General features: G+C 49.5%; 1 protein-coding gene and 1 long non-coding RNA gene across 3 annotated transcripts in view; one reads left to right on the forward strand and one right to left on the reverse strand.

Annotated features, from left to right (window-relative positions):
- Positions 1-5,696: 5,696 nt before the first annotated feature.
- LOC136786539 (uncharacterized) lies at positions 5,697-18,032 on the reverse strand. Of its 2 annotated transcripts, none has more exons than XR_010825459.1 (2): positions 17,440-18,032; positions 5,697-5,977 (listed from the first exon to the last, which is right to left on the reverse strand). It is a non-coding gene; the product is annotated as an uncharacterized lncRNA (long non-coding RNA). The 2 variants fall into 2 exon arrangements; XR_010825458.1 differs by having other exon boundaries at positions 5,697-6,028.
- A 380-nt stretch (positions 18,033-18,412) lies between these two features.
- FBXW8 (F-box and WD repeat domain containing 8) overlaps positions 18,413-26,157 on the forward strand; it is a 51,673-nt gene continuing 43,928 nt past the window's right edge. Inside the window, exons 1-2 of the mRNA XM_048063766.2 lie at positions 18,413-18,733; positions 21,377-21,481. Coding sequence (XP_047919723.2) covers positions 18,446-18,733; positions 21,377-21,481 — 393 coding nt within the window. The 5' untranslated portion in view covers positions 18,413-18,445. The remainder of the gene's footprint in view (positions 18,734-21,376; positions 21,482-26,157) is intronic.

Genomic DNA, 26,157 nt, shown 5'->3' on the forward strand with positions numbered 1-26,157 from the left:
TATAAGCCACTATTATGTAGCAGTTAAATTAAAACAACATCCTTCTGTCCCTGTTTTGGGGCCTGGACACTGTGGAAATGACAGCTCTGTGGGGTCAGCTCCCTCCTCAGCTAAGTTACGGTGACGGTTTTGTTGGGCAGGATAATTCTACCCTCGCCTAAAACATGACACATGACTTTAAGATGTACAGGGGTGACAACTGATGAGAAACTTCTGTTGATTTCCATGGGAGGACAGGGTTGTGAAAGGAAATTATTCTCTCAAATTTTAGAGTGAAAAATAAAAGCCGGAGCCTTTTTTGCCATTTAACAGTAGTTTTTCTTTTTTTTAATAAAGTCATTATAAATATGTACAAAGAGTCTCAACATATGAAATTCCTTTTACAAAAGAGAGAAGCCACATCCAACTATAAACAGGAGACTTTGAATTTGTGTCAACAGTAAGCATAGGCTTTGCTCTTGCTTTTATGAGGGTGGAAACTTGCACAGTGACTCTGCAAGAGTTTACATCCAAATAGTACTAAATTAGTAATGTGCAAGGAATTGTGTATTCACTGCATTTCATCAATTTTGTTCTGTTAGAAATGCATCTAACAGAAATGCGTCTGGGAGCAGACTGGAAATTTTTCAGATGTCCTAAGGATTTAAGATGATGGGGAGATTTCTTCTTGCAATAAAACTGCAGTCTTCAAATTGTTTGGAAAGTTTATGCTGTGAATATCCATGAAAACTGAATCCCATTGTAGTTAGGTGGCATCTGTAACGAATAATGCATGGAGATTGACAGTTCAATACCCAGAAGCTTTCAGTGAATATTTGTCAAGCTCCAAAGTCACTTTCTGTAAATATTTAAAAACTTGTGAAATTCAAGTACTCAAGTATTTATGCAGAGTGAACACTGAAGAAGCGTGATTGGAGTTAAGTGAAAATTCACTCTTGTTTTCAAATAAATATTGTCAGAAAAAATATTCACCTTTTTTTTTTATTTTGTAGTTTTCAATTTATCTTGCAGATGGGGAATGCAAATTCTGTACCTTTGGAAATGTCAGCTTTTTCCCACAACTGCTAAGGGCAGAGCTGTTGTTTGGAAGACCCGAATTTGGGAGTGCATTTGGAGTACATACTGATGGAGATTCTTTTTATGCAGGTGGAACGTGGTTCAAGCCAGTAGGATAGGCAGAGGGAAGAAGCACAGAAGCGTCTTATGCCAGGGACAGGAATAAACCTGTACCATGAGCAAAGATAGATAGCCCTCTGAATTAAAAGGCCTTGCACATTCAGACCAGCACGGAATTAGAAGAGCAAGGTAGAAGTGACTTGCGAGGATTCCTCTCCTCCATTCAGACCATTACTTTCCTAAGATCAAGTCCTACATTATGTATACTTTCCTAGGCTTTTGGATTTTGAGTTCATGTGGCCAGTGTCTCCTAACCTGTTGTACTGAGAGAGACGAACAAGTTTAACTCAGCATACAGAAAGCAGTGAACTTTCACAGTGTTACACTGAGGCAGAGAATGAGGCTGAATTTTTGAAGTTTGGATTCAAAATAATTTGCTCTAAGAACAGTTGCTAAGATATTGTTCAACCTGTTGTGGAGGTAGAATATAGCCCAGAAGTTTTGACATGCCTACAAAAAATGTGGGTTTCAGTGGGAGCCACGGGTAGTTTGTTACATACATCCAGGCTTCTGTTACGATCATGGACAGCTGTTTTCTCAAAACCATTTGTAGAAAAATTAAAAATATGTATTAAGGTAGATGTGTTATCCTGTCCTCACCATTAGCCATTTTGTACGTGGTCCGGCAGAATTTCAGAAAGGAAGGATCTCCTTTGGTTTTGCTTCCCCTTTCTCCACTGCCTCCCAGAGGGAGATTCTCCTCTGCCTGTTCAACCTCTGAGGGCTTTGGCAATAGCAGTATTGAACAAATTGTTTCATCTTACGAGGCAGCAGGGGAAGTGCCTGGTGCCAAGGTGTTTGTGGACATAGAATCTGCACCAGTTTAACTAAATCTGCTTCTAATCATTTCCAGTAGAAGATACGGCTTCTGCTTTTGCAGTGAAGTTATAATTTTAGCATGGTATAGAAACAAAACAAATTCTCAAATCAGATTAAACTGATTTAACAAGTGTTTCTGATTTAAGTGAATTGCTTTAGTAATGGGCTTAGCTAAATTAGGATAATTTCTGCATGCCTACATGCTCTAAAACAGAAGCACGATGGGTTTCTCATTCCTCATCACTGGCAACTCATTGATTTGGGTGATTTGCTCTATGTTTTTATTGGGTGATGCTTGTCCTAGGCACGTGAAAGTGTGCCACGGGAGGCACTGCTGTTCCTGTACAACATAAGAGGTAGAACTGGTCCCATTCCATATTTTCTTACCTACTTAAAATAATTCTAAGAAGGAATCTGGAATCAATAGGCTAAATTCTGTCCTGGGTGTAACGCAGCTGTCTGTAATCAGACAGTGGTGATATCCTAGAATTAATGTGGCCAAGTGGCTTCTTTTAACAGTCAGGGGAGAGGAACTGATTAGTAGTCCACGCTGTACTGCTTTTTTAACTTGAAATATGAAATTCCAATATGTGATAGGAGCTATCTTGGTGGAGTGCTGCTTTAAAAATTAATAAAGACTTTCCTCACAGCCACATTATGCGGTGTTCTATATAGACTATGATCTCATAACCTCCTCCTCTGGCTTGCACACGCACCGTCTGCTGAAACCTAAGATGAGGTCTTTTTTTTCATTTAGAGAGCACTCCCCAGTCTTCACCGAGGCACAACTGCGAAGCTAATCAAAATCAATGACTTCTTGGCTGCTGTAAAAAAAAAAAAAAAAGAGGAGAGAGAAAGAGAGGAACTGTGCTGGTTTCCTACCCATTAGGAAGGTACAGAAACCCCCCACCACCTCACACAGCTGTTGCGATGCAGCATGAACAGCACTAGGGGAGTATACAGCATGCTTTCTTTTCTAGTACAAACATCAACCAGGGTTAAATCAGGTATTTTAAAAAGGATAAAAACACCCCTTTTCAAAAAATGGAGGCATTCAAGAATAGCAATTATACCAGAAAATGTAAGGCTTTGACAAATACATACCCTCTATTAAGTAATTCCATTTATGTAAAGTAATTCCATTTATATACAGTGAATGCTAGCTATAAAGTGCTGGTAAGCTGTTTCTCTAGCAAAGCTTGCTTGACCCAGCAACTAATAGATGAAAGTCTCCAAAAGTTAACCCTTGGTTCACATCAAACATCCCATTTAGAACTATAGAAGTGAAGCAAATCAGGATTAAAGCAGGATCTGGGGTCTGGTCCTGCTCTTGTTTATACTTGGGAAGCACCATAGATTTGGTTCTTGTTTCATGAGAGTAACAACAGGCAGCATGCCTCCTGCCATTTGGGCGGAATGCTGGGAACAACCAAGGAAGAGACTGATTCCCTGGGAGTTCTGTTCCGTTTTGTTTGGTTTTGGTTTGGTTCTGTTGCTTGTTTTTCAGAAAAGCTTGTCCATGGTGAGTTAGGACTCAGGAAGATTAGCCAATCACTTTGTACTGAGGTTGGTCACTGATTTAAGGGGCTTTCCCAAAGGGGTAAGAACAGAACTTTCTTTTTCTTTCCTTTGCTGTGTGCTGTAGTGTTTCAGGGGAACTGCCTCTTTGGGAAAAAATGCTGCAAGAAGTCTCAAGGCTACAAGCCCAAAGAGCCAGCATGGCAGGAAAAACCAGTGGCAGTGCAAACCGTATGCACAGAAGATGCAAGGGAAAAGTAATGCACATTCCAGGTGAGTAGTTTATTAAACATTCAGATCTCAGGAGCTAATAGTAATTGTTAAGGGCGAGGGAATGTGGGAGAGCCCTCACACTTGCACTGAGAAATGTAAGCTAGCTCCTCTGTTGGCTGCGTTGTCAAAAGGCTGCCTCTGTGTATGTGGGGTACACACACAGGGTGAGAGAAGGGGTAAAGGGAAGGCCCCCTGCAGGTTATGTGTCCTCTATAGCAAAGTTGTGCATCCAGTCTTCCCAATCAATTATTTTCTGTTCAAATTTGACTATTGTGCAATACAGGAACACACGAGTTCACTTCCTTGTTTTAGTGATTTGCAGAAGATTGTATTTTTAAGACTATGCCTGATCCAGCAGTCACTAATCCAGCACTTGCAACCCTGCTGAAATCAGCTGAGGCTCCTCCATTTGCCAGAAGAATTCTTGTTTTGATCAGAGACTGAGCCAGGAAGGCATACAGGATGCCTAGTATTAGTGAGCATCAGGCCAAAAATGGTAGAAAAACGTTTTATCAGTGGATGTAGTCCCTGTGGTTCTGAGGCCATCCAAACTCTATCAATAGACAAAATACACTTAGCTACATGATCCCTCCCACCACTGCACATAAAATAAAGTAGGGCAAGGTTATTCATTAGCAACAATTTGCTCTTTCAGCGTAGCCCTTTCTGCTGTTTGTGAATTGACTTGGATCAATAATTCCCATGAATATGTGTGCAGGTGCCCAAAACACATTGGTGAATATTTGATAAAGAGAGAATTTAGCTTTTAGATTGCTTAGAAACATTTCTCCTGCGGTAGTGAAAAACGCAAAGTTTGACTGGGTCATAGCAACTGCTCGGTTTGTTCCTTGATTGGGCAGGAGTTAGAAAGTATTTTTAAAAGACAAGGAGCCAAGCTTTGGAAACTAGAATCTTGACATCCCTTTATGCCTTTGAAAATTCACCCCTGCCATGTGAAGGTTAATTTTGTGCTGCAAATATCTGAAGCCAGGAAGAATGTTTCTAAAAAATGCGCCTAAGAATTACCGTAAATAGCTTCTGGAAGGTATCCTGAATCTGACAGGTAGTTTTGGCTGCAAGAACAAAAGTGCTCAGTACTAGGCTGGGAAAAGCCTCTTGACTTCTAAGGACAAGTTCTCCTATTATCCTCTAGCCTCTTGATTAGTCTAGATATAGTTCTTTTCTACAGGTCTTTTCTTCAAATCCTGGTTAACAGGATTTGAGACCACTTGAGTCACCACCCAGGAGAACACTCAGCTCCAGAGCCGTGTAAGATTCTGCATTAGCAGATCTGACATGTACACTGCAGTGACAGGAGCTGGTGTCTCTTTGCCACCTCAGTGAATGCTGCTTCCCAAGCTCAGAACTGACAAAAGAAAAAGAACTGCCCGAAAGAAAATTAGTTTTGTGAAGTTCTGGGCTAGATTACTTTTTTGTCTTAATTTATGCAGAGGTTGAAAGAAAGAAAAAAAAAATAGCACCTTCTTGAACAAGTATTATTTTTTGCTATTTTGTGTATAAATATCAATAACCAAAATAGATTTCTCCTTGTCCCATGTTTCAGAACATCTTCTTGGGGAAACTGTAGCACCACAAAGAGGCAGTTTAGCCCCAGACAAATAGTACATGTAGCACCAGAGAAACAAAAGTCTTAAGAAAAGCTTATCTCACCTGGTGCTATAGCGCTTAATATATACACACACAAACTGTCTGTTGTCCAAGCTGCTAAGCACCTCTTCCTCCGCCACCAAGGCTAGAACGTGCCCACTTTGCAGCGAGTTTGGTCAAGGTATTATTTAACTCTGGATGTACAGATAATTTTTCATCCTGCTGCATTGAAAGGGACATTTATGTCACCACAAACAAGGTGCAGTGGAGAAAATGCTAGCATTACAGCAAGGACATCACTAATCTTTTGACTCAGACTGCAGGAGCACGAATGCTCAGACCACCATCATCTACAAGGAATGTTGCTTACGTTCTCGACAAGGCATGCACGTTTTAACGTATGCATACAGGAGGGTTTACATTCTTCTATATATAAGCATGTATGTGTCTCTGTTTTGCTGCTGGGCCCTTGAACAGCTCCTTCAGTGCAAATCCTTCTTCACGTTGCCCAAAGCACTTCCAACATCTTCCACTTCTTTCTTTATCTCCACTCTTCACAGCTGCTGCTCAGGCTCTGGATTCCCTGTAGGAAAAGGGGAAACAATTTCTCCAAGGGCACAGGGTTTCCTCCAGCCTAAGAAAGCAAAAGAATTGTGTTTGGTTTTAATTATATTGATGCATTGGTTACAATAAAAGCTTCTTTTAAATTTATGCTTGAACCCTCCTGCTAAATTTACTGACTAGAAGAGGTATATAATTTATGGGGAAGATGGTTTTGTGGTTCAACACAAGAGATGATGCCTTCATCTGCGCTGCTGCAGGAGTTCTGGTGAGCTCTCACTTTGTGAGGCTCATTCTTTTGGGCAATCCATCTTCATTTACATCACGTTAACAAAAATGTTAACTTTTAGGGAAGCCATTAATTTCGTTCCAGGTAGGCAATGGGGTGCACTGAGTATCACAAGAGACTGGAAGAACTCGCTCGCTCCCGGTTCTGCCACTGATTAGATTTGTGGCCTTGGGCAAACCACTTCTTGCAGTTGCTGCTGTAAAATGAGGGCAGTAATAACTTATTTGCCTCATAGGTGGGCTGCAAGCCTTAATTAATAAAGTGCTCAGAGAAAGGCACCCATCTAAGTGCAAATTAGCAGGAGAGGTGCCCAAGGGGCATCTACTGTGAAATTCCCATTTCCCGCATTTATACCTAGGTTAGTTGATACCAGCATTTGCTGGGGCAGATCCCAACTTTCAGGCCGTGTCGTCTAGCTTGCAGAGACTGTGGCAAGGAGCGATCTTACAGAAACCTCAGCGGAGAAATCTCCGCTGGCCTTCGGGATGAGGTGATTTCAGCCGGGCGGGAGGAGGGAGGGGGGAGCAGCTGACTCTGCGACTGCATCAGCCATGAAGTCAGAGCGTAATTAGGGCTGGCAAACAGCTTGGGGGCAGATTCGGATCAGCGTTAACGTAAACCCAGATGTAAACCCAGAGTCACTTCCCTTCCTTCTGTAGTACTGCTCCGCTTATGCCGCTGCAGAGGTTATCACGATACAGCAGCACTGCCCCTGAGATAAACTGAAACCTCTTCAGTGAAGGAAGTGGGCAAAACCCGTTACTGCAACAGGCTCCGAGTAACCTAGAACGTCCCTGGATCAGCCTCCTAAGATTTATCCCTATCTGCTTTATCCCAGGTACTGCCAGCTGCCCAGGCTGCTGCTGTGCACAGGATGTAGCAAGTACAACCTCTCCCGCTCTGTTTATGGCTTTTGCTTTCTAGTTTTGAGGCAGCTAAAGCAACAGTGAAAATAGCGTGAAGGACAAAAGCCAGAATGAATCATCTAGACTCGAAGCACATTTTCACTTGTCTTGCTGTGATCAAGGCTACCAGCTAGCCACACGGTTTTTACGGCTTCTGTATCTGCATGTGCACAGACTTCACACACACACCCACTCTGGAAGTACTGGAGACAGTTTTTCTTTTTGTTTTTTTTTATTCTTTGCAAAGCTACTTATTTTTTTTTTGGCAGTAGGTAAATGGGAAAGGTGTTTACTACGTGAGGAAGTGTGAACATGATAATACTGGCTACACAGAAACAGCCCACGGAGCACAGTCTGTCAATAAACAGCCGCCAATAAATAGCCCAAAAGTTGACTCGTGTCCCCGTCTGGCCCCTTGGCCTGGCTGCCTGAAGTCACGCACCTTCCTGCTGCCCAGGCTCCCACACACATCCCGCTGGCATCTCAGCCTGGCCTCCCACACCGCACAGCCAGGTCGCAGCCGACGCTGAGCACAGACAGACAGACAGACAGACAGAGCCACGGCTCTCTCTAGCCTCCTGACGTTTCACAAGGAGGAGATTCTCGGCACCTACGTTTCTCGCCGGGTGTCTTTATAGAGAGGTCTCCAAAATTAAGCACATGGGCTGGGGTGGGAAGGGCAGGCACAACCTGAGCTGACTGTAGGGTGCTGAGAAGGGCTGGCGATGCTGAGGAAGAGCCCGTGATGTCATTGCTTAAAGAGGTGAAATATTTACTCAGGTTACCTCTGTGTAAAGGCTTTAGGATTTGACTCAATGATTTCTTCCAAAGCAAAGCTCTTAATCCTTATTTATAGTTTCTCCTGTGGTAGCACTTCCAAATGCCAGCTATGAACCCCTGCCCTGGCCTGCAACAGATCATCCACGGTGTCAGAAGGTTTTACAAACGGTCTCGCTCTGTCACTTAACATACAGAAAATCTTTAAAAACCCGTAAAAGTTGATAAATCCTAGAACATCTTGAACTCCGAGTGATAAATCTGCTCTGGGGCAGGCAGAGAGCTCAGCGCAATGTTTATGCATCTCACAAGCCCTCTTTCTGAGAGCTTAAATGGCTCTTAAGTTCTGCATCGGCCTCGTGCTGGCCTTCTGCATAAAGGTGAATTTCATGGAAAGAATAAAAGAGAACCCCAGAATCCTGGCCTTCAGCCCGCCTTTCAATAAAGCAATTTTGAATATCCTAGGCTGTGTTAAAGCCATTTCTGGGTGCATATTGGCTGCATTGCCAGTATCTGACTCATTAATGGAATATACTTTGAGCCAAATTCTGATCTCATTTACGGCACTGTAAATCCAGGGCAACCCAATTGACTTCAGTGGAGTTACTCCAAATTTCCCACAATAGGCACTCAGAAGATAGATCAAAATTTGGTACTTTGGGTCTGAAAAAGGCTCAGGAAAGCCAAACTACATCCTACTTGTAATACTGGGATGGATAGTAAGTTGAGAAGAGTGCCAGCGTATTCACTCTGTAGAGCTGCTGAAAATTTGTTTATGTTAGGTGTCATTCGTACAGCGTTGAAACTTTCTTGGGGGATTGTCCACTATTACAGACAAATTTCATTTATTCCTGAAAGAAAAGGAATTACAGCTGACTTCCTATAAGAAAAATTATTGAGAACAAGGATTGTCTATTGAGAACAAGGATTGAAAACATGATAAAGAAAATAAAAATCATCTGCTTTGAAATTTTTCATGGTAGCTAACGTTCCCTTTGGTGATGCATCCCGCTCTTCCTGGTCACTGGAGGAGATGCAGCCTCTGCTCAGAAAGTTGCTCTTACTCGTTTCATCTCTTAAACAATAAGTTGTGAGATGACAAATCATGTTGGCCGATATTTGTAAAACCATCTCAGCCAGCCTTGATACACCCCACTGCTTTTAATAATTTGGACATCTAGGCTTCTCAATTATTTTGAACTCTCCAGCCTGAAATTCCACAATTTTATCACACAGCCCGCTAAGGTGGTGTTTATGGAAAAAGAAAGCTCAAAAGGTGCTCTTCTCTGGGACGCTGCATAGGTTGGGCATGAAACAACCCAGGCAGAGGGTCCCTGGTCTGATCTCAGCACTTCTTTAACTAATCTTCATTCAGAGGCACGACGCAGCGCCGCGGTTGGGTACCACCTGCACAAAGCCATAGGAAAACCTGAGCTCGTGTCCCCTAAAGCAGTTGGCGAAAGGAGTTCTGCTCACTGCTAACGTGCCAGCATGTCACTTCTTGATCTAAACGGCTTACACAGGCAATTCAGCTGGCACCTGTTCCACTCCTAATAAACAAAATAACAGTTATGAGTATATTTAAAGAAAAAAAAATATCCAAGGGCTTGGGAAAGCTGGAGGTAGAGACAAAGCTCTTGCTTCCTCGTGCAGCAGAAGGTTAATGAAGAAACAAGGGCTGGGCAAGAGCCCTGTCAAATTCCCCAGCAGCCTGCATCCATGTACACTCACACTTCATTAGCATCTCTGTGGGAGACAGAAGGGTAACTTGGAAGACAACAAAAAAAAAGAAAAAAAAAAACAATCAGGAGGGGGCTCCGGAGGTAAGAGGAAAGAAGAGCAGATCTACTAGAGAAGAACTCGAAGAACGGTGCGACTGGGAGGTCTTAGTACGGGAAGATCTAGGGAAGCCAGAGAGGGTAAAGAAATACGTGGGGGCTCACCTCTTCCCACGGAGGAGTGGGCTGCCTGGCCACAGCCTGCCCGGGGAGAGGCATTTCTGGACAGCCGCTTATTTTTGAAAACTCTCGCTGCTTGTTCAGCGTGAAAGTTCACGCGTAAGGTTTGCCTTGCACAATTTAACTGGGGCAAGGGGTGAGGGGGCCCTGTGGGATTTGTGAGCAGGACGCTTGCCAGTAGGACGAGCAGGCTCCCTCACCCTCCTCGCTTTGCAGAAGAGCAAACGGCAGCGCTCGGCTCTTTGTGTCAGGGAGGCAGACAGGGTGCGACACGCTGGATGTTTGTCCTCGTGCAAAGCCGCGGCTCGCTGCTGAGCCAGCCGGCTTCCCCCTGTATTAGCAGCACTGCCTCTGGTCCTTAATTTTCTCTGCACTCCTGCACAGCTCAGTGTGACATCTCCAGAAATCTTATCAACCCAATTTTAATACAGATAATTAACTGCACTGAGACTTTGGACAGAGCGGCTCTGCGTGAACCTAGCAGCAAACAGCGGGGGGAATTACTGGCAACGCAGTGGGCGCAGAACCAGGCTGGCGAGGCTGGCAGGGACATGTAGGGTTTGATTTTAATACACTGCCACTTCTGAACTAATAGAGCAAAATACAAGTGACATCCCATGCCAAACTGGCACATGACAACTATACTTCATGCCCTGGCTGGATGTTTGAAGGTGATGTCAGATTATATATTATAAAACTGCCATTTGCAAAGCATTCATCCCCAAATCCCAGGCATGGTCCACAGATACACAAGTCGGTGACATGCAGCAGCCTAATCCCGCTGCCAGTGGCACCATCACCTGGGGGCTGTGCGAGCAGAGGTTCCCCAGCACACAGGATTATTTCCTGAGCGCACAGCTGCGTAAAGCCACAAGGAGCTGCGGGAACAACCACCAACCCTCTCCCTCCGAAACAGTCTGCGCGCTCCCAGCAGTCGGCACAAACACTGTTACTGCTTGAAAAAGCAGGAGGGGAGCTCAAGTCATTAGCCAAGCCGAAAGTGGCCCTTTCCCCTAACTAACTTCTCTATTCCTTCTGTGGCCACTAGATTGCAAGCCAAATGCTGACTCGGCAGTGCACTTATTAGGTGCACAAGTTACTCTCCTTGTGTGAGCCATTCTAAAATCCCAGGACCACAAGTGCTCCGAGCCTGGACTTTCCATCCTGTTGCAGAACAAAGTTATTATCACCACACGGTGTCTCTGAGGATGCCCTAAAAATGCCTGTTTTGTTCAGAAACACTCTGCTGAGTTAATAACACGCTGCTGTCTCATCACATCTCTTCTAAATCTAACCCATCCTCACTTGGGCGCTGCGACGCTGCAGATGATCAGCTGTCTCCACCGGAGCGAGCAAAGCGCTATCCAGGAAGACTACTAATGAAAATAAAAAGGCAAAAATAACACAGAAACTGAGCTGCAGAGGATATATTTATTACTCTGGGGTTGCACTGTGTTTCCATCTGCAGCTTGGTCACTTGTGCCTAGAAGCTTGCCGGGAGTCGGACAGGTCTGCCCGCTGTGCACGGGGCAGCCACGAGACTTATTCTTACCCTCCCACCCCTGCCTGCTGTATCCCCGAGACTGCTTCACGTCACACACAAGGACCTCTGCAGAGACTGACATTTGTATTTGCGTCCATGAAGCCCCAGAGCACTTGGAGGCGGCTCAGCACGTCCTGTCTGCGGCAGCCTTTGAAGCTGCGAGGAAGGGCTGTGCATGCCGAAGGAGCCTCGGCTGCGCTGAGGGTAACGCTTTGCTCCTCCACAACGTCTTCACCAAAGCGCCCTACCAGCAACTGGTTAGCGCTGGGCCCAAAGTGCAGAAAGCCAGACAGAGGTGAGGGCTCCACAGCACGAAATCAGGGGAAAAAAATCATCTGCCTAACCACAGCTACGCAAACCTTCACAGAAACTTAAAATCCAAACAGCCTCGGCCCCGTGGGCTTGCCGGGAAGTCCCGGCTGCGTGTGCGCAGATCCAAGGGGCCAGGCGCAGGCCGCTCTGCCAGCCCTTCTCACCTGGCACCTCTCTGCGTGGGATCAATTCCCAGCCTGGGCAGGGAATTCCCCAGGCTGGTAAGAAAGAAAAGGCCACTTGAGACATTAGGTAAGGGAGATCGAGACGCTAGATAAGGGAGATCGCTGCAGTTCCCCTCGGATTTCAACTTTTTTTGAGCACAAACAAGCGAGACGGGTGGGTTTGACTCCAAACACTACAACCATGCTTGCCACAAAGTGATGGGAAGGGAAGGCAGAGCCCACGGCCCCACTCCCAACCGCTGCCCCACACCGCTGGCACTACTTTGATTACCGAAAATACATAAAGACTGAGTTTGTTTTCAAAGAAATCTTTGCAAGCAGCTGAAGCCGCTGACAGCCAGAGGAGCTGTGGCTCAGCCCGACAGACAACAACCAGCCCCGTGCACACGCACGCAGTGCACACACGCACGCCTGCTGGAAATCCTTACTTTTAAACTCTCCGGATAACCACACTTTTCCCCACATTATAGACATTTCCGACTACATTTCATGCACCTAAAAAGCACACAAGACATTTTGCAGTGTAAGTAAAGCCCTGACTCCTGCCAGACGAGGTCTGGCCCACGAGCACAAACAGCCCAGCTAAGACTAACTGTAGGCGGTTGGCCACAGCACTGGTGGCATTATTTGGCCGCTTTATTTTAGGGTCTTGTCTAAGTCCTACCTGAGCTGGTGGAATACGACACCAGGGGGCATTCGGAGCTGTAAAGCACCCGAAATGAGCCCCTGCTCCTCATGTCTGCGGGGGCACTCCAGAGCCCCCCAGTTGCCCTGGGGCTGCACCTGACAGTTTATGGTACCTGGGACCAGCTCCCCGCATCCCTGTGGGATCCCCGGGGCTCCCAGGGCTGAGGGTGCAGAGCTGTCCCCACCAGCCCAGGGAGGTGACGAGGGTTACGGGACCAGGCACCTCCTGTCTCCCTGCTGGTTTGCTCGGTGGCTCCAGGGCACAGAGGGGGCTCTGGGAACCAGCAGGAACTGCACTCAAACGCTTTTTTCCCTGGCTTGTGGCTTGGGACTCCCCTTGGGGAAAGCCTCCAGCACCGGGCAAGGCGTTAACCAAAACACAGAGCCAGGGGGAGCCGGGCAGAGCCCCGGGCTGCCCCTCTGGGTGGTCCTGCAAGGAAACCCCAGCACCCAGGGACCTCAGTGGTGGGTGTCCTGCAGCACCTGTGGCTCTATAGCCCAGAGGGGGTGGCAGGACACGGGGAAGTTCACCCACTCACAAGTGGGCTGGGGGCTCCCAGGTACGGGGCAGGAGGCTGCAAGCATCCTCCGTGCCCCTGGGCCAGCAGTCGGGGTGGTGTAGGACCTGCTCCGATCCCCGCCGGGATCTCAGTGCGGGCGCAGGGACAAAACCGGCCAGCGAGAGCACGGGGGGGCTGGGGGGGGAGGCACGGGGCTGGAAGCTGTGAAAGTTTGGGGAAGGGGAAAGGGGTCGTTTGGGGACTGCTGGGACAGGGGAACGGGGGGGGAGAGGAGAGAGGGGAAAGAGGGATGAGGGGAGAAAGGGGAGAGGTGAGAAAGGAAAGAGAGGGACGGGGAGGGAGGAAAGAGGCGAGAGAGGAGTGAGGACAGAGAGGGGTGAGAGGGACGGGGAGAGAGGGACGAGGGGAGAAGGGAGCGGAGGAGATCGCTACTACCACCGCCAGTCCCCGCAGCCCGGGGCTCCGTGCGCTGCCGGGGCCGCGCTCAGCCGCCGCAGCCGGTACCGCGGACAGCGCGCCGTGCCGTGCCGTGCCGTGCGGGGCCGGACCTCCCGTGCCAAACAGTGCCGTCCCCATCCCATCCCCATCATCATCCCATCCCGGCCCCGTCTCCATCCCATCCCCATCATCATCATCATCCCATCCCCATCCCGAGCCCGTCTCCATCCCCATCCCCATCCCATCCCCATCATCATCCCATCCCTATACCCATCCCAAAACTGTCTCCATCCCACCCCCATCCCCATCCCTATCCCATCCCAACCCCGTCTCCATCCCAACACCGTCTCCATCCCCATCCCTATCCCATCCCAGCCCCGTCCCCGTTCCCATCATCATCCCAACCCCGTCTCCATCCCACCCCCAACCCCATCCCCATCCCACCCCCGTGTCCATCCCATCCCCATCATCATCCCATGCCTATACCCATCCCAGCCCCGTCCCCATCCCCTTGCCATCCCCATCATCACCCTATCCCCATCCCCATCCTATCCCAACCCCGTCTCCATCCCCATCCCTATCCCATCCCAGCCCCGTCCCCATCCCGTCCCCATCCCCATCATCATCCCAACCCCGTCTCCATCCCCATCCCTATCCCATCCCAGCCCCGTCCCCATCCCGTCCCCGTCCCCCCCCCCAACCCCCCCACCCCCACCGCGTCCCCCCACCTGCTTGCGCCTCCCGCCTGCTCCCCCCGCTCCGTCCGGCGGGGCCCCGGCTGCCCTCTCTCAGGGGCTCCTCCCGCGGATCAGCCAGGCCAGCGCGGCGGCGGGCGGCAGGGCGCACAGCAGCCACACGACGGCGGCCAGGCTGCGGCGGCGGCGGGCGGCCGAGGGGCCCCCTCCCCGCGCCTTGCGGCGCTCGGCCCGCTGCTGCAGCCCATCGGCCAGGCGGCGCAGGCGGGCGGCCACCAGGCGGGCGGCGGCCGAGGGCCGCTCGGCGCGGCCGGGGCCGCAGGGGCAGGGCGCGGGGGGGCCGCCGTGCAGCGCGCACGGGCACATGGCGGGGCCGCCGCTCGGCGCCGAGTGCCGCGGGAGTGTGCGGAGGGAGGGGAAGGGAGAGGGAGGGGAGGGGAAGGGGGAAGGCAGGGGGGAGGGGGAGGGGGGGGAGGGCCGGGGGGGGTTACATCATCCCCCGCGGGGCGGCGCTCGGATGGGGGGAGAGGGGGGGAGGGGGGGGGGGGCGCGAGGGGGTAGCGGGGGGGGGTATGGGGGGACAGGGAGGGATGGGGGGCAGAGGAGGATGGGGGGGTCAGAGGGAATTGAGGGATGGGGGGACAGAGTGGGGTGTGGGGACAGCGAGGGGCAGGGGGCAGAGAGGGATGGGGGGGACAGAGGAGACAGAATGGGATGGGGAGGGCAGAGAGGGACAGGGGGCAGAGAGGGATGGGGGGACAGACAGGGACAGGGGGGCAGGGGGAATTGAGGGATGGGGGGACCACAGTGGGATGGGGGGGCAGAATGGGATGGGGAAGGGAGAGAGGGATGGGGGGCAGAGAGGGAATTGAGGGATGGGGGGGCAGAATGGGATGGGGGGACAGTGAGGGACAGGGGGGCAGAGGACGATGGGGGGGGGGTCAGAGGGAATTAAGGGATTAGGGGACCAGAGTGGGATGTGGGGACAGTGAGGGAGAGGGGGGCAGAGGAGGATGGGGAGGTCAGACAGGGATGGGGGGGGTCAGAGGGAATTGAGGGATGGGGGGACAGAGTGGGGTGTGGGGACAGCAAGGGACAGGGGGCAGGGAGGGATGGGGGGACAGACAGGGACGGGGGGACAGGGGGAATTGAGGGATGGGGGGGCAGAATGGGATGGGAGGGCCGGGAGGGAGAGGGAGGGCAGTGGGAATTGAGGGACAGGGGGGCAGAGTGCGATGGGGGGCAGAGCCAGAATGGGATGGGGAGGGGAGAGAGGGATGGGGGCAGAGAGGGAATTGAGGGATGGGGGGGGCAGAATGGGATGGGGGGACAGTGAGGGACAGGGGGACAGAGAGAATCAAGGGATGGGGAGACCAGAGTGGGGTGGGGGACAGAGAGGGACAGGGGGACAGAGGAGACAAAATGGGATGGGGAGAGCAGAGAGGGACAGGGGGCAGAGAGGTATGGGGGGCAGAGAAGGACAGAGGGGGCAGAGAGAACTGAGGGATGGGGGGCCAGAGTGGGACGGGGGGCAGAGAGGGATGAGGGGGCAGAGGAAATTGAAGGATGGGGCGGGGGGGGAAGAGATGGGGGAGCATCGGGAATTGAGGGACGGGGGCACAAAGAGAATTGAGGGATGAAGGAGACAGAATGGGATGGGGAAGGCAGAGAGGGAATTGAGGGACGTGGGTGCAGAGTGGGATGGGAGAAAAGAGGGATGGGGGGCAGAGTGGGATGAGGGGGCAGAGGAGACTGGAGGTGCAGAGAGGGAATCGAGGGGCAGAGGGGACCGAATGGGATGGGGCTCAGAGTGGTAGCTGAGGGATGGAGGAGACAGAATGGGATGGGGAGGGCTGAAAGGGACAGGGAGCAGAGAGGGACGGGGGGCCAGCGAGAGTTGAGGGACGGGGCAGCAGAGTGGGACTGGGGGCAAAAAGAGGGGTGGGGGGCAGAGAGGGAATTGAAGGACAAGGGGGACAGAGTGGGATGAGGAGTAGAGTGGTAATTGAGGGACGGGAAAAGCAGAGTGTGTGGGGGGGTGGCAGAGAGGGATGGGGCAGAGAGAACTGAGGGACAGGGTGGCAGAAGGGGACATGGGGCAGAGAGGGGCAGGGGGCAGAGGAATTGCACGAAGGGGGCAGAATGGGATGGGGAGGGCAGAGAAGGATGGGGCAGAGAGGGAATTGAGGGATGGGGCGGGCAGAATGGGATAGGGGGTAGAGTGGTAATTGGGGAACAGCGGAAACAGTGGGATGGGGAGGGCAGAGAGGGAATTGAGGGGTGGGGGGGGACAGAGTGGGATGAGGACACTGGGAGGGACAACGGCTGTGGGGGGAGCAGGCAGGAAGGGAGGGATGGAGGGGAGCTGAAGGACGGCGGGGTCATTGCGGGATGGGGGGGCAGCGTGAGGACAGAGGGACAGCACGGGGATGGGTTGGACACTGTAGGGGTTCAGGGGCAGTGTTTGTGTAGTGGGACATTCGGGGACCTGGGGACAGTGCAGGAGTTTCCTGAGACAGTGCGGCAATGGCAAGGACAGCAGGGGGGGATTACACAGGGCTGGAGGGGATTTCATCACCCGGAGCATTACTGATTCTGACCACAGTTTGTGTGGCTGAGGAGGAGCATGCACGGCGTCCCCACCCGCCCCCAGGGACTTACCAGGGGGATGCGGAGCCCCCCAGCCGTCAGCGCACAGGAGCTGGGCTCGGGGCCCCCGGCAGGACACCCCATATCACATCAGCTGTGGGGACAGCAGCGGGGGCTCCCTGCAGCTCCCCATGGGGCAGCAGTTTCCCTATAGGGGCCCATTTCCCTGCTGCTCGGCAGGGAGGCTGCTGCCACCCCCCCGGCAGAGCACCAGAAGACCAGGGGTCTGTGGAGACCCTCCCGGGGGTTTTCTTCCCAGCCTGTCCTCCCTGGAGCTGCCCCGTGCCCTGCTGCAGGGGCACCTCTTGCTCTGCCGTCCCTCTGTCGTGGGGCTCCCCAGGTCAGAATATGCACCCCACAGAGATCCTCCTCCAAGTCCAACTGGGAGTTTTATAGGCAAAAATCTTCTTTTTTTTCGGTGAAGGGTGGGTGTCTAAATACAGCATTTCCAGGATGAGGTAATCCACAGGAAAAAAAAAAAAAAAAAAAACGGAACTAAAATGCCCCTCTGCTTGTGTTGATTACCTTTAAGCTGCTCCTCTGGACTTGCTGAAGCAACAGCAGCGCCTTGGCCGATGTTTCACCAGCTGGTTTTAGCCGTCACCTGAATTGTCTTCAAGCAAAGCAGGCTGATATCAGGGAGACTTGGGTGGACGTTGTCTCCTCCCTGAACACCCTTTCCTCCACAAACTGTCACAAAAGTCTCATGCTGGTGGGGTGTGAAGGCGGCCGAAGCCTCCCAGCTGCAGGTCTGTGCTGACTGATGTGTCGGACCGCAGCGTGGAGTGCTGAATTCACCACCCCACAGGAGCGAGCACAACCTCAGACACCGAAGGGAATCTAAGGGGCACGGGGCGTCTGGTGAAACCTTGGCCAGCGGCACGGGTGGGAGAAGCGGGTGGCGTGGAGGCAGCACAAAGCTCCCTGTGAGACCCCTGTGAGAACCCGTGAGTCCCCTGTGAGACTCCTTTCAGCCCCTGTGAGACCCTGAGAGAGCCCTGGGAGCCCCCGTGAGACCCACAGAGACCCCTGCGAGCTCCTGTGAGACCCCAGCGAGCCCCAGTAAGACCCTGTGAGACCCCCGTAAGACCCTCTCAGACCCCTGCAAGCCCCGTGAGACCCTGTGAGACCCCCGCGAGCCCTCTGCGAGACCCCTATGAGCCCCCTGAGACCCCCTTGAGCCCCCGTGAGACTCCTTGAACCCCCTGAGCGACCCCTTGAGCCCCCCGTGAGCCCCCTCACGCCTTGCCCCTCGGCCTCGCACCCTCCCTCACGCCCACAAAATGGCGGCGCCCCTCAGCCCGCTCCCAGCCCCGGCCCCGGCGGCTCAGCCCGGCGGCGGCCGCCCCCCGGAGCCCCGCTCCCGCCGCCCCCGGCCGCGTCCCCCCGGCTCTGCGGGAACGACCCCGGCCGCCCCAAAACGGCGGCGGCGGCGGTAGGAACCATGGCGCTGCGGAACGGGCGGGCGCGGGGGGCGGTTTCCGCGCCGGGCCGGCGGGAGGCTGGGCCGGGCCGGGCCGGCCCCGCCGCCATGGCCGGGGGCTCGGCGGAGCTGGAGCTGTTCCGCCGCCGCTGGCGGGAGGAGCTGGCGGGGGGCGGCAAGCGGCGGCGCAGGGAGGCGGCCGAGCCCGGCGGGGGGGAGCCGAGGGAAGCCGGGGAGCCGAGGGAACCGGGCTACCTGGTGCTGGCCCGCGGCCTGCTGGATGGCGGCGAAGCCCCGGCCCGCCGCAGCCCTCCGCCCGCCCGCCCCGCCGAGGAGGCCGCGGGGGACGGAGGCGGGGATGGCGACGACCTGCTGGGGCAGCTCATCCGCGACCTGGTAGGACGGGGAGAGCCGCGGCCCGGCCGGGGCTGAGGGGAGGCGGCGGGGGGAGAGCTCCAGGAGGGACCCCCGCGGGTCCGCCGGCTGTGGGGTCGGCCCCTGAAGGGTCGGGGGCTCGCTCTCAGCTCTCCCGAGTTTGCCTTGCAGCCTTTGAGGCGGTATCGGGGCGTTTTCTTCGATTAAAATAAGGTTGTGTTGTGCTTTTTTTTTTGCTTATTCAAGCTGTCTGACGCGGGAGCTGTAATGAAGGCTGTCCTGCCCTGTGACGCTGCAGTGTAGTAGGAAAACAAGTATGGGTGCTTTACGTCGAGGAGTTAATTGGGAAATAGTTTTAAATACAGTTTTGAACCAGTTAAAAGTTATTTTGGTAAATCCTCTAAATGCAATGGAGATTTTATTTACAGAGTAGAAAAACTAGGGGGGAAACCCATTTTCTTGCTGCTCGCTAACCTAACTGTGACTAATTACTCTTTGCTTAAAAAAAAATTAAAAGGAACAGATTAAATTTCTGTCTGCAAGGCACAAATTAATCCATTTAAAGAATTAGCGCTCCATTAGTACACAGGAGCCCAAATCTGTCTCAGAGGGGATGGCAGTATTTGAGTTTTGGATTCATTCCAGTAGACTTGGAGTCGGGCTGATGCTGCCTTAACGTTACCGCTCGGCGAGCGCCGCGCTAGTAACGGGCTGCGGGGGTTTTTGGGGTGTAGGAAGGGACGACCTGGATCTCTCCCTAGCATTGAGATTGCTTTAGGATGGAGTTGGTGTGAGCTTGTGCTTTGTCACAAGCACTGTGCTTACAGTTTGACTATAAGCACTCCTACAAGTCAGATTAAAAATCTGTATAGCTGCTTTTTTCTTTCTTTTTTTTTTTTTTTTTACTTTTCCATGAAGGAGCTGTCAGCCTTGAGTGCTGTGCCTACACCGGCCTGTCTGTAGGCAGCCTGGATCCAATGATATCTTTTGGTACGTGCAGCCAGAGCAGGTTCTGCTGGTTGGAAGCGAGTCAACTCCAATTTGGAAGCAGTACGTTCGTAGTGGTGCTGTGCCCGGGCTCATACGCCTAGAGCTAATAAGCCTTGCCGAATGGCTCATCTTATTTGTTTGGGCAGCGCGTTGCTCCAAAACGGTTGTGTGGCTCCTGGACCCGGGCTGGTTCGCATCTGGCCAGCTCAGGGTCTGCCTGCGTGTGGCCGTGGAAATGCGCTCGTAGAGCCCCTTTATTTATTTAATACTGCTTTGTGTCCCATTTGGAAATAGGTCCAGTTTAAACCACGTGAAAAGAGTGTTTGTGGAAATCCACAGCGGGGAGTGGAGCCAGCGGTCCTCGTTTGGAGGGCATCGAGAAGGAAGGGAGAGGAGAAGGGGCCGTTTGTGCAGGAGGCTGTTGTGTGAGAAGGGATGGGAGCAGGAGGGTTGGCTGCAGGTCTGACTTCAAGTAACTACAGAACAAGTGCAAGGTTCCAGTGTTTATTATAGACAGCGGGTGTCTTGCTAGAAAGGCCTAATGGGAACTTTGCCCGTCTTTGTGCTGTCCACACACCTGTCTCTAGTGTGGAAAAAGCTTTACATTAGCATCTTTCACTTTATTTTACAATAGTTTCCTTGTGTAATTGTACTGTAAATAAACCTATTATTGCCAGTTTATTGGCACTGCAAAGAATCTAGGTTTAAACGAGCGAGGAGCTGTTATAGAAGATAACTACTTTAAAAAAGTAACAAAGGTATCAGGGCTAGAGAAGCACTAAGAAGCAGAACATGGTCCTGATTTGGAGTCTGCCTGACTTTCTGGTAGCAGACAGCGGAGGGTGATGAGAACAATTGGGAGTTCTGGCACACCTGAGAGGCAGGACATGGACACCAGGAAAAAAACCACCGGAGCATACAACTTCAGAGTGACTTATGGAAGTGCTTACAATGGGCTGATTTTGCTCTCTCTGTGTTAGATAGTATAGAAAAATTGGAGTCTCCAGACAGAAATGCAGGACAGGACAAATCTTGATGCAGCAATCGCAAGATTTAATAATGAGGTAGTTAAGGAAAAAAGCCCCTCTAGGGCATGTGTGTTGTATTTAGTTATTTAGGTAAGTGATGGATTCTTTGGTGTAGAAGTGTTTTTGTGATAATTAGTTAAAGCAGCAGCTCTCTCAACACATTTCCTATTAAAAATGAAATTGATGTTCCTGATGAAGGACAGAAACAGACAGTAATGTCATCTCCATTCAGTTTTAAAATCAAAACGGTAGTTCGTTTTCCATCATCTGTTTCTGGTCTTTTTGACTCTGAAACCTCAGAGAAATAGTATTATTAGAAAGTCAAGACAAGTTCTGTGCCATCTGACAACAGACAAGCCTTGCAGTCCTCTTTGATTTGCTTTTTAGCTCCAGTTAGCAATATGACTCCCATTTACCTAATACAATTCAGGGAGAAGAGGGAGTAGCTCGAATATCTTCATGCCAGCATGATCTGTCTGATGTTGCGCCGTTATGGGATGGAGAGGGAGAATTAATTCTGCCTTTATTATGGAACTGATGGCTCCGAGTACGAGTAGACAATCTCCTTTCTTAATACCATGGTAACTTTTAGTGGTATCTAGTTGTGCAATAAAGAATCTTAGCAGATTTTTTTTTTTCTTTTCAGAATGAAATAAATGAGGTTCCTTTCTTTGACGTCCAGCTGCCTTATGAACTGGCATTGAAGATCTTTCAGTACCTGGGCAAGGCTGAATTGGGAAGGTGTGCTCAGGTAAGCACCGCTGGCCGTTTGCTTCCCTTATTCCGCACAGAATGGGCAGACGTTCAAGCAACAGTCAGGCACTTTGATGCAAGGAAGGTGTGGGTTAGCCCTAGTGGCTCAGCTGATTGCACTTTTGGAAATGCTTCCAAAACTGCTTACTGAAAAGCAGTCATAACCGAGCTAGATTTATGGCCTCCAGTAGAGTATAGTTAGCCAAAACATTTGTGACTTGCACATAAGTGAAACCTTAACATTTAAAAGAAATGCTTCCAAAGATCTTTTGATTCAAGCCAATGTAGCCAGAAGCAAATGACTGTCTTGCTGTAATATTTAGAGCTTAGCACTTTACAGTGAGAAGGGAATGGCAACAAAGCTGCTTCCCCCACGTTTTAGTGTGAGGCTTGAGCCATGGAAAGCTGACTAGTATTGTAGAGAAAAGTGGAGTAGCAACTTTTTGTCTTTAGATAACTTCATGTAAGGCTAATTCCTGATCCTCCCCTAGTCTATGTTATTCTCTGGCAATGCTTTAAGATAATGCTTTTAGAAGTCTGTTCTCAGATGCAGTTCTTGCATTGTTGTAAACTGCTTCTCTCTTCACGTGGCCTTACTGCCATACACACAACATGCACGTGTTTATACTTAGGACTGCTCAGCCCATGTTACTGAGTCTCTGCCTCCTTTCTCCACACACTGAATGATGAACCTCCTCTCTGAACGAGTCTCCAAAGCAAACTTAATCAGCACGGGCTGATTACCCTGTGAAATAGAGTAGAATGTTGTGGATATGCGTTGCCAGCTTCTCCCATGATCGCTGTTTAGTGTTTCCGGCTGGTGTTTATTGAACTGTGATGTGCAAAGCACATCTTGCAACATCGCAAAATCCAATCAGAATGGTTCTTTGTGTTATACTCGAGGTATTCCCAGGACTGTTTGTAAGATACAGAAATGTTACTGTGTAAAAACTGAGAAGCGACAGGGGACATCTGTAGTGGATGGTAAACTAGACACAAATATTAACCAAATTGCACACGCTTTGAAATTAAAATGGGATTTTACCCTTCAGTATGAGTAAGTCATGGTTTTAAATAGTTACAGGTCTTTATTCCTTTAGTCTTCGACTTGCTAGTGCCTTTTAGGATTGCAGACTGGCAGAAGAGAAATACTCTTGCCAGGCTTCTGTTGCAGAGGTGAAAAAAAATCTCTAGAATTATTTTTGGTGCTGTCTAGAAGAAGAAAAAGCTTTCAGATAGGCTTGAGTTTGTGCTGTTTGACATAGAGAGGTACAACCTGTAAAGGCCACATTCCGCAAAAAGGGGCAGGATTGCATTTTGGAGTGGATTACTTTAAGGTTATTCTCTCTTTTTCTTTCTCTCAGGCATGATCAGGTTACCTCATGGCATAGTAAAAGATTGGCTGCTGAGGGGCTGCTCCTTTTTTCTGCACTTGAGCTGCGTTTGATTTCTCTCTCTCACGTTTGTTTTTAACTTGAACCTGCTCTCATAAGATGTGTTTAATACTTAGGAAATTTTCCACGTTTCTCATTTGCCTTCTAAGGCTGTCAGTTGGACCTAAGTGGCAGCTGACAGGTAGCTGAGCAAATGCCTGGTGTTTTACAAGGTTTTCCGAATGAGATGAATATCCAATGCTTTTAGTGCGGAGCTGGCTTCTTTTTATGTGTTTAAATAAAAAGCAAAGCAATAAAAATAAATACCATTTTCATTTTTCTCTTGGTGATTTTGTTTTTGAAGGGGGGGGGGGGTGAAGTCCTCTTCTGTTAAATGGAAAGCCCTGCTGCTTTACGGTGTTGTCGTAGAAAGGGTTTTTTTATTAAAGCGCCCTGGGATTTTAGTGAAATTGGGCCAGTTAGTGGAATTGGCATCATGAACTATGTGAGTGCCTTCGGAGAAAACCTGTTTGCTTAGTTCTTTATGCCAAATTGGTAACCAACTAACAGTGAAGTAGCCCGACTGCGGAGTGTCTTTGAGATTTAACCACACCACAGACTGCTCTGGACAACTTTAATTTCACGCTGATATTTCCCTCTCCTCCTCTTCCCCGCAGCTTTTCTTTGATTTTTGGAATTAGTGCCATAAAAGACAAGCTATCAGTATGGCACTTGAAATACTAAAGCCATGTGCAGCCCGTAAATTAGTGGTGTCACCGGTTCCTGAGCTCTGCTGGGTTCGCAGTAGCTGTGTGATATTCGGTAGTATCCAGCAGGCCAGTCCCAGCAGGTATCCCCTATATACAGTTGGAGGAAAAAGGTGTCTGGGACTTAATGTCTCAGCAGAGCAGCACCACTTCTTTTCCCCAGCTTTGTGCTGCCCCTACAGACTAGTAAGAGCACCTTTTGATTTCTCTTCTGACCACTGGAGGAAGGATCCATGCTGTGAGCTGCTGTTCTGTGACTTCTGCAACGAGGATTTGAGAACAGCCTCTCCTTCCTCGTGGTCGTGATGCAGAGGAAAAAGGAAAACAATCACTGGGGTCACTACGAGCATGACACACTGAAACGCACCAGAACCCCTTGTGGTATTTGGGGCTGATGCTGCAGGCATCTGGGATTGAATTCACTCATGGCCTTAGGATGTGACCTTCAAACTGCCAGCTTTGTGGTAAGGTGACATGTTCCATCTGGGAAGTTCTGTGTGTTCTTACAGCTGTGCTACTGCTTTCTAGTAAATACCAAAAGCTACGTAAATGACATGTTGTGGTGTGAAATACTTCTGGAGAGCATGTATGGAATTATAGCAGTGCTAGGGCAGAGGTGTGAGCATTTCCATCTTGAGATGATTTAGAAACGTTTCCCAGCACGACAACTGTATGTGTATCTAGGCCCAGGGAGACTCATTCTAGGAATTTAAGAATGAATTGCATAAATCAAGAATTGCAGATGCTTGCTGTTAAAGCTTCTGGAATTGTTAAACTGGTAGCGTTTAGACATTTGAAAAATAAAATCTCAGTTATTTTATGAACATGCTTTTTTATCATGGTTGTTTATGGGTAAAAATAATCACCCATCCTCCTGGTTAGGAGAGGGAGAGCAGAGAAACAGGTGGATAAGGATTTCCTGATTCAGGGGCTCAGAATGAGACTTAAAATAACATTATGGCTGTGAATTGAAAAGATGAGCAGCTTCCACCTGGTAAATGTGCATCTGAATGGCTTTGGCTTAAATACTATTTGGCGCCAAGTGTTGTACTGAATTGAAGGTCCAAATATTTCTAATTGAGGCCCCTGGATTCAGCAAATGAACCTTGAATCTATCTTTGTGTGACCAGGGAAGAAAACAAACCTAACGAAACAAAGGCTGTTATCAGATGGGGAGGGATGAATAAACCTTCATTAGGATTTCAGCCAGTTGATTAAGACAGGATTAGAAGAATTTAGGATTTGATGGAAGAGGTGGGTTCGTTTTAGTTTCTTTGTTTTGCTTGTTTTTGCACAGAAAAAAAAAGAATCCCCTGAACACAAAACAACATAGCAAAACCTATGTCAGCAAAAGCCTTTGAAGACCTTCTGAGCATTATTGCTTGCTGAACTAGAGATATAAAATTGTTCCCATGTAGAGCCCAGGGAAAAACGAAGTTTCTTTACTGAGAACAGTTGAGAACCGTAGTAAAAGGATAATAGGAAAGCTAACGACAAAATTTAATTGGAGACTCTAAATCTATAAACAACGCTGTAAGATGTTGTCATTGATCGTTGTCGGAGTTTGTACGTAGTGTAGGTTTGGAAATAATTATGCTCATAGTTTAATAAGAGCTTTGCGTGCCTCAGCTCCTCTCCAACAAGCAGGACGTATGGGTGCATATAAATAAAGCTGTAATACTCTGGCTTTCAGTGCCTCACCTGAAACTCGAAGTCAAGCAGATATAATAAAGCTGACTTCAAGCCAATGGCTGGTTTTAATGCAGCAGCTCACAGTGGTGCTGTAAAGTGAAATGCTTGAGACACTTTTATTAGAGATTTCTTGCAGCTGAGGCTCGCTCAGTGGAGCTTTTACAAAGGATTGTCATGCCAGTTTTGGTGCATTAAGAAAAGGCTGTGTTAGGGACCCTTTGGAAATTCATGCTTGTAAAGCAGCAGGATTCGATGTAATTTGATTTAAAAAAAATCATAATAGGATAGGATCTCTATTCCCCTTAAATGTTTATTCCTGAAAGTTGAATAGGCAGTCTAAATTTTATGTAGTCCTCCTCCCCTCTTCTTTTTTTTTTAATGTCTTTATAAAATGCTTTTAAGACCTTGAAACCAGAAAGGTTTGTACAAACACCGTCTGTTTTGGCAAACTGCAAAGGTCTATGTTTTTTTTTGCTTTGTTTTTTTTTTTCTTTCCTTTAAAGCAAGTGGGCATAGTTGGGCTTTGTTCGCTTCTGTTTGTGCATTAGCCTCCACCGTGTCAGCAGAAATGTGCCCCTGTTTTGGGGGCAGAGAGAGGTGCCTTCACTGTTCACCAAGCTTGGCCAGGGTGCTCAACTACTGCGGAACAGCTGCTTTTTTGTGTGTCAGCAAAAAGCTCTTTTTTTTTTTTTCCTTTGAGCAATACTGTGTGGGTTTATATTGCTTTACAATCAATTCAAGAGCAAATTCTCCATTAAAGTGTAGCAGTTTTTTTTTTTTTCTTCTGAACTTCGGGAGAATGTCCCTAGAGTGGCAGGAACATTAAGCACTGAAGTCCCTGC

Source organism: Anser cygnoides, chromosome 17 (genome assembly GCF_040182565.1).
Source record: "Anser cygnoides isolate HZ-2024a breed goose chromosome 17, Taihu_goose_T2T_genome, whole genome shotgun sequence".
Lineage (NCBI taxonomy): Eukaryota > Metazoa > Chordata > Aves > Anseriformes > Anatidae > Anser > Anser cygnoides.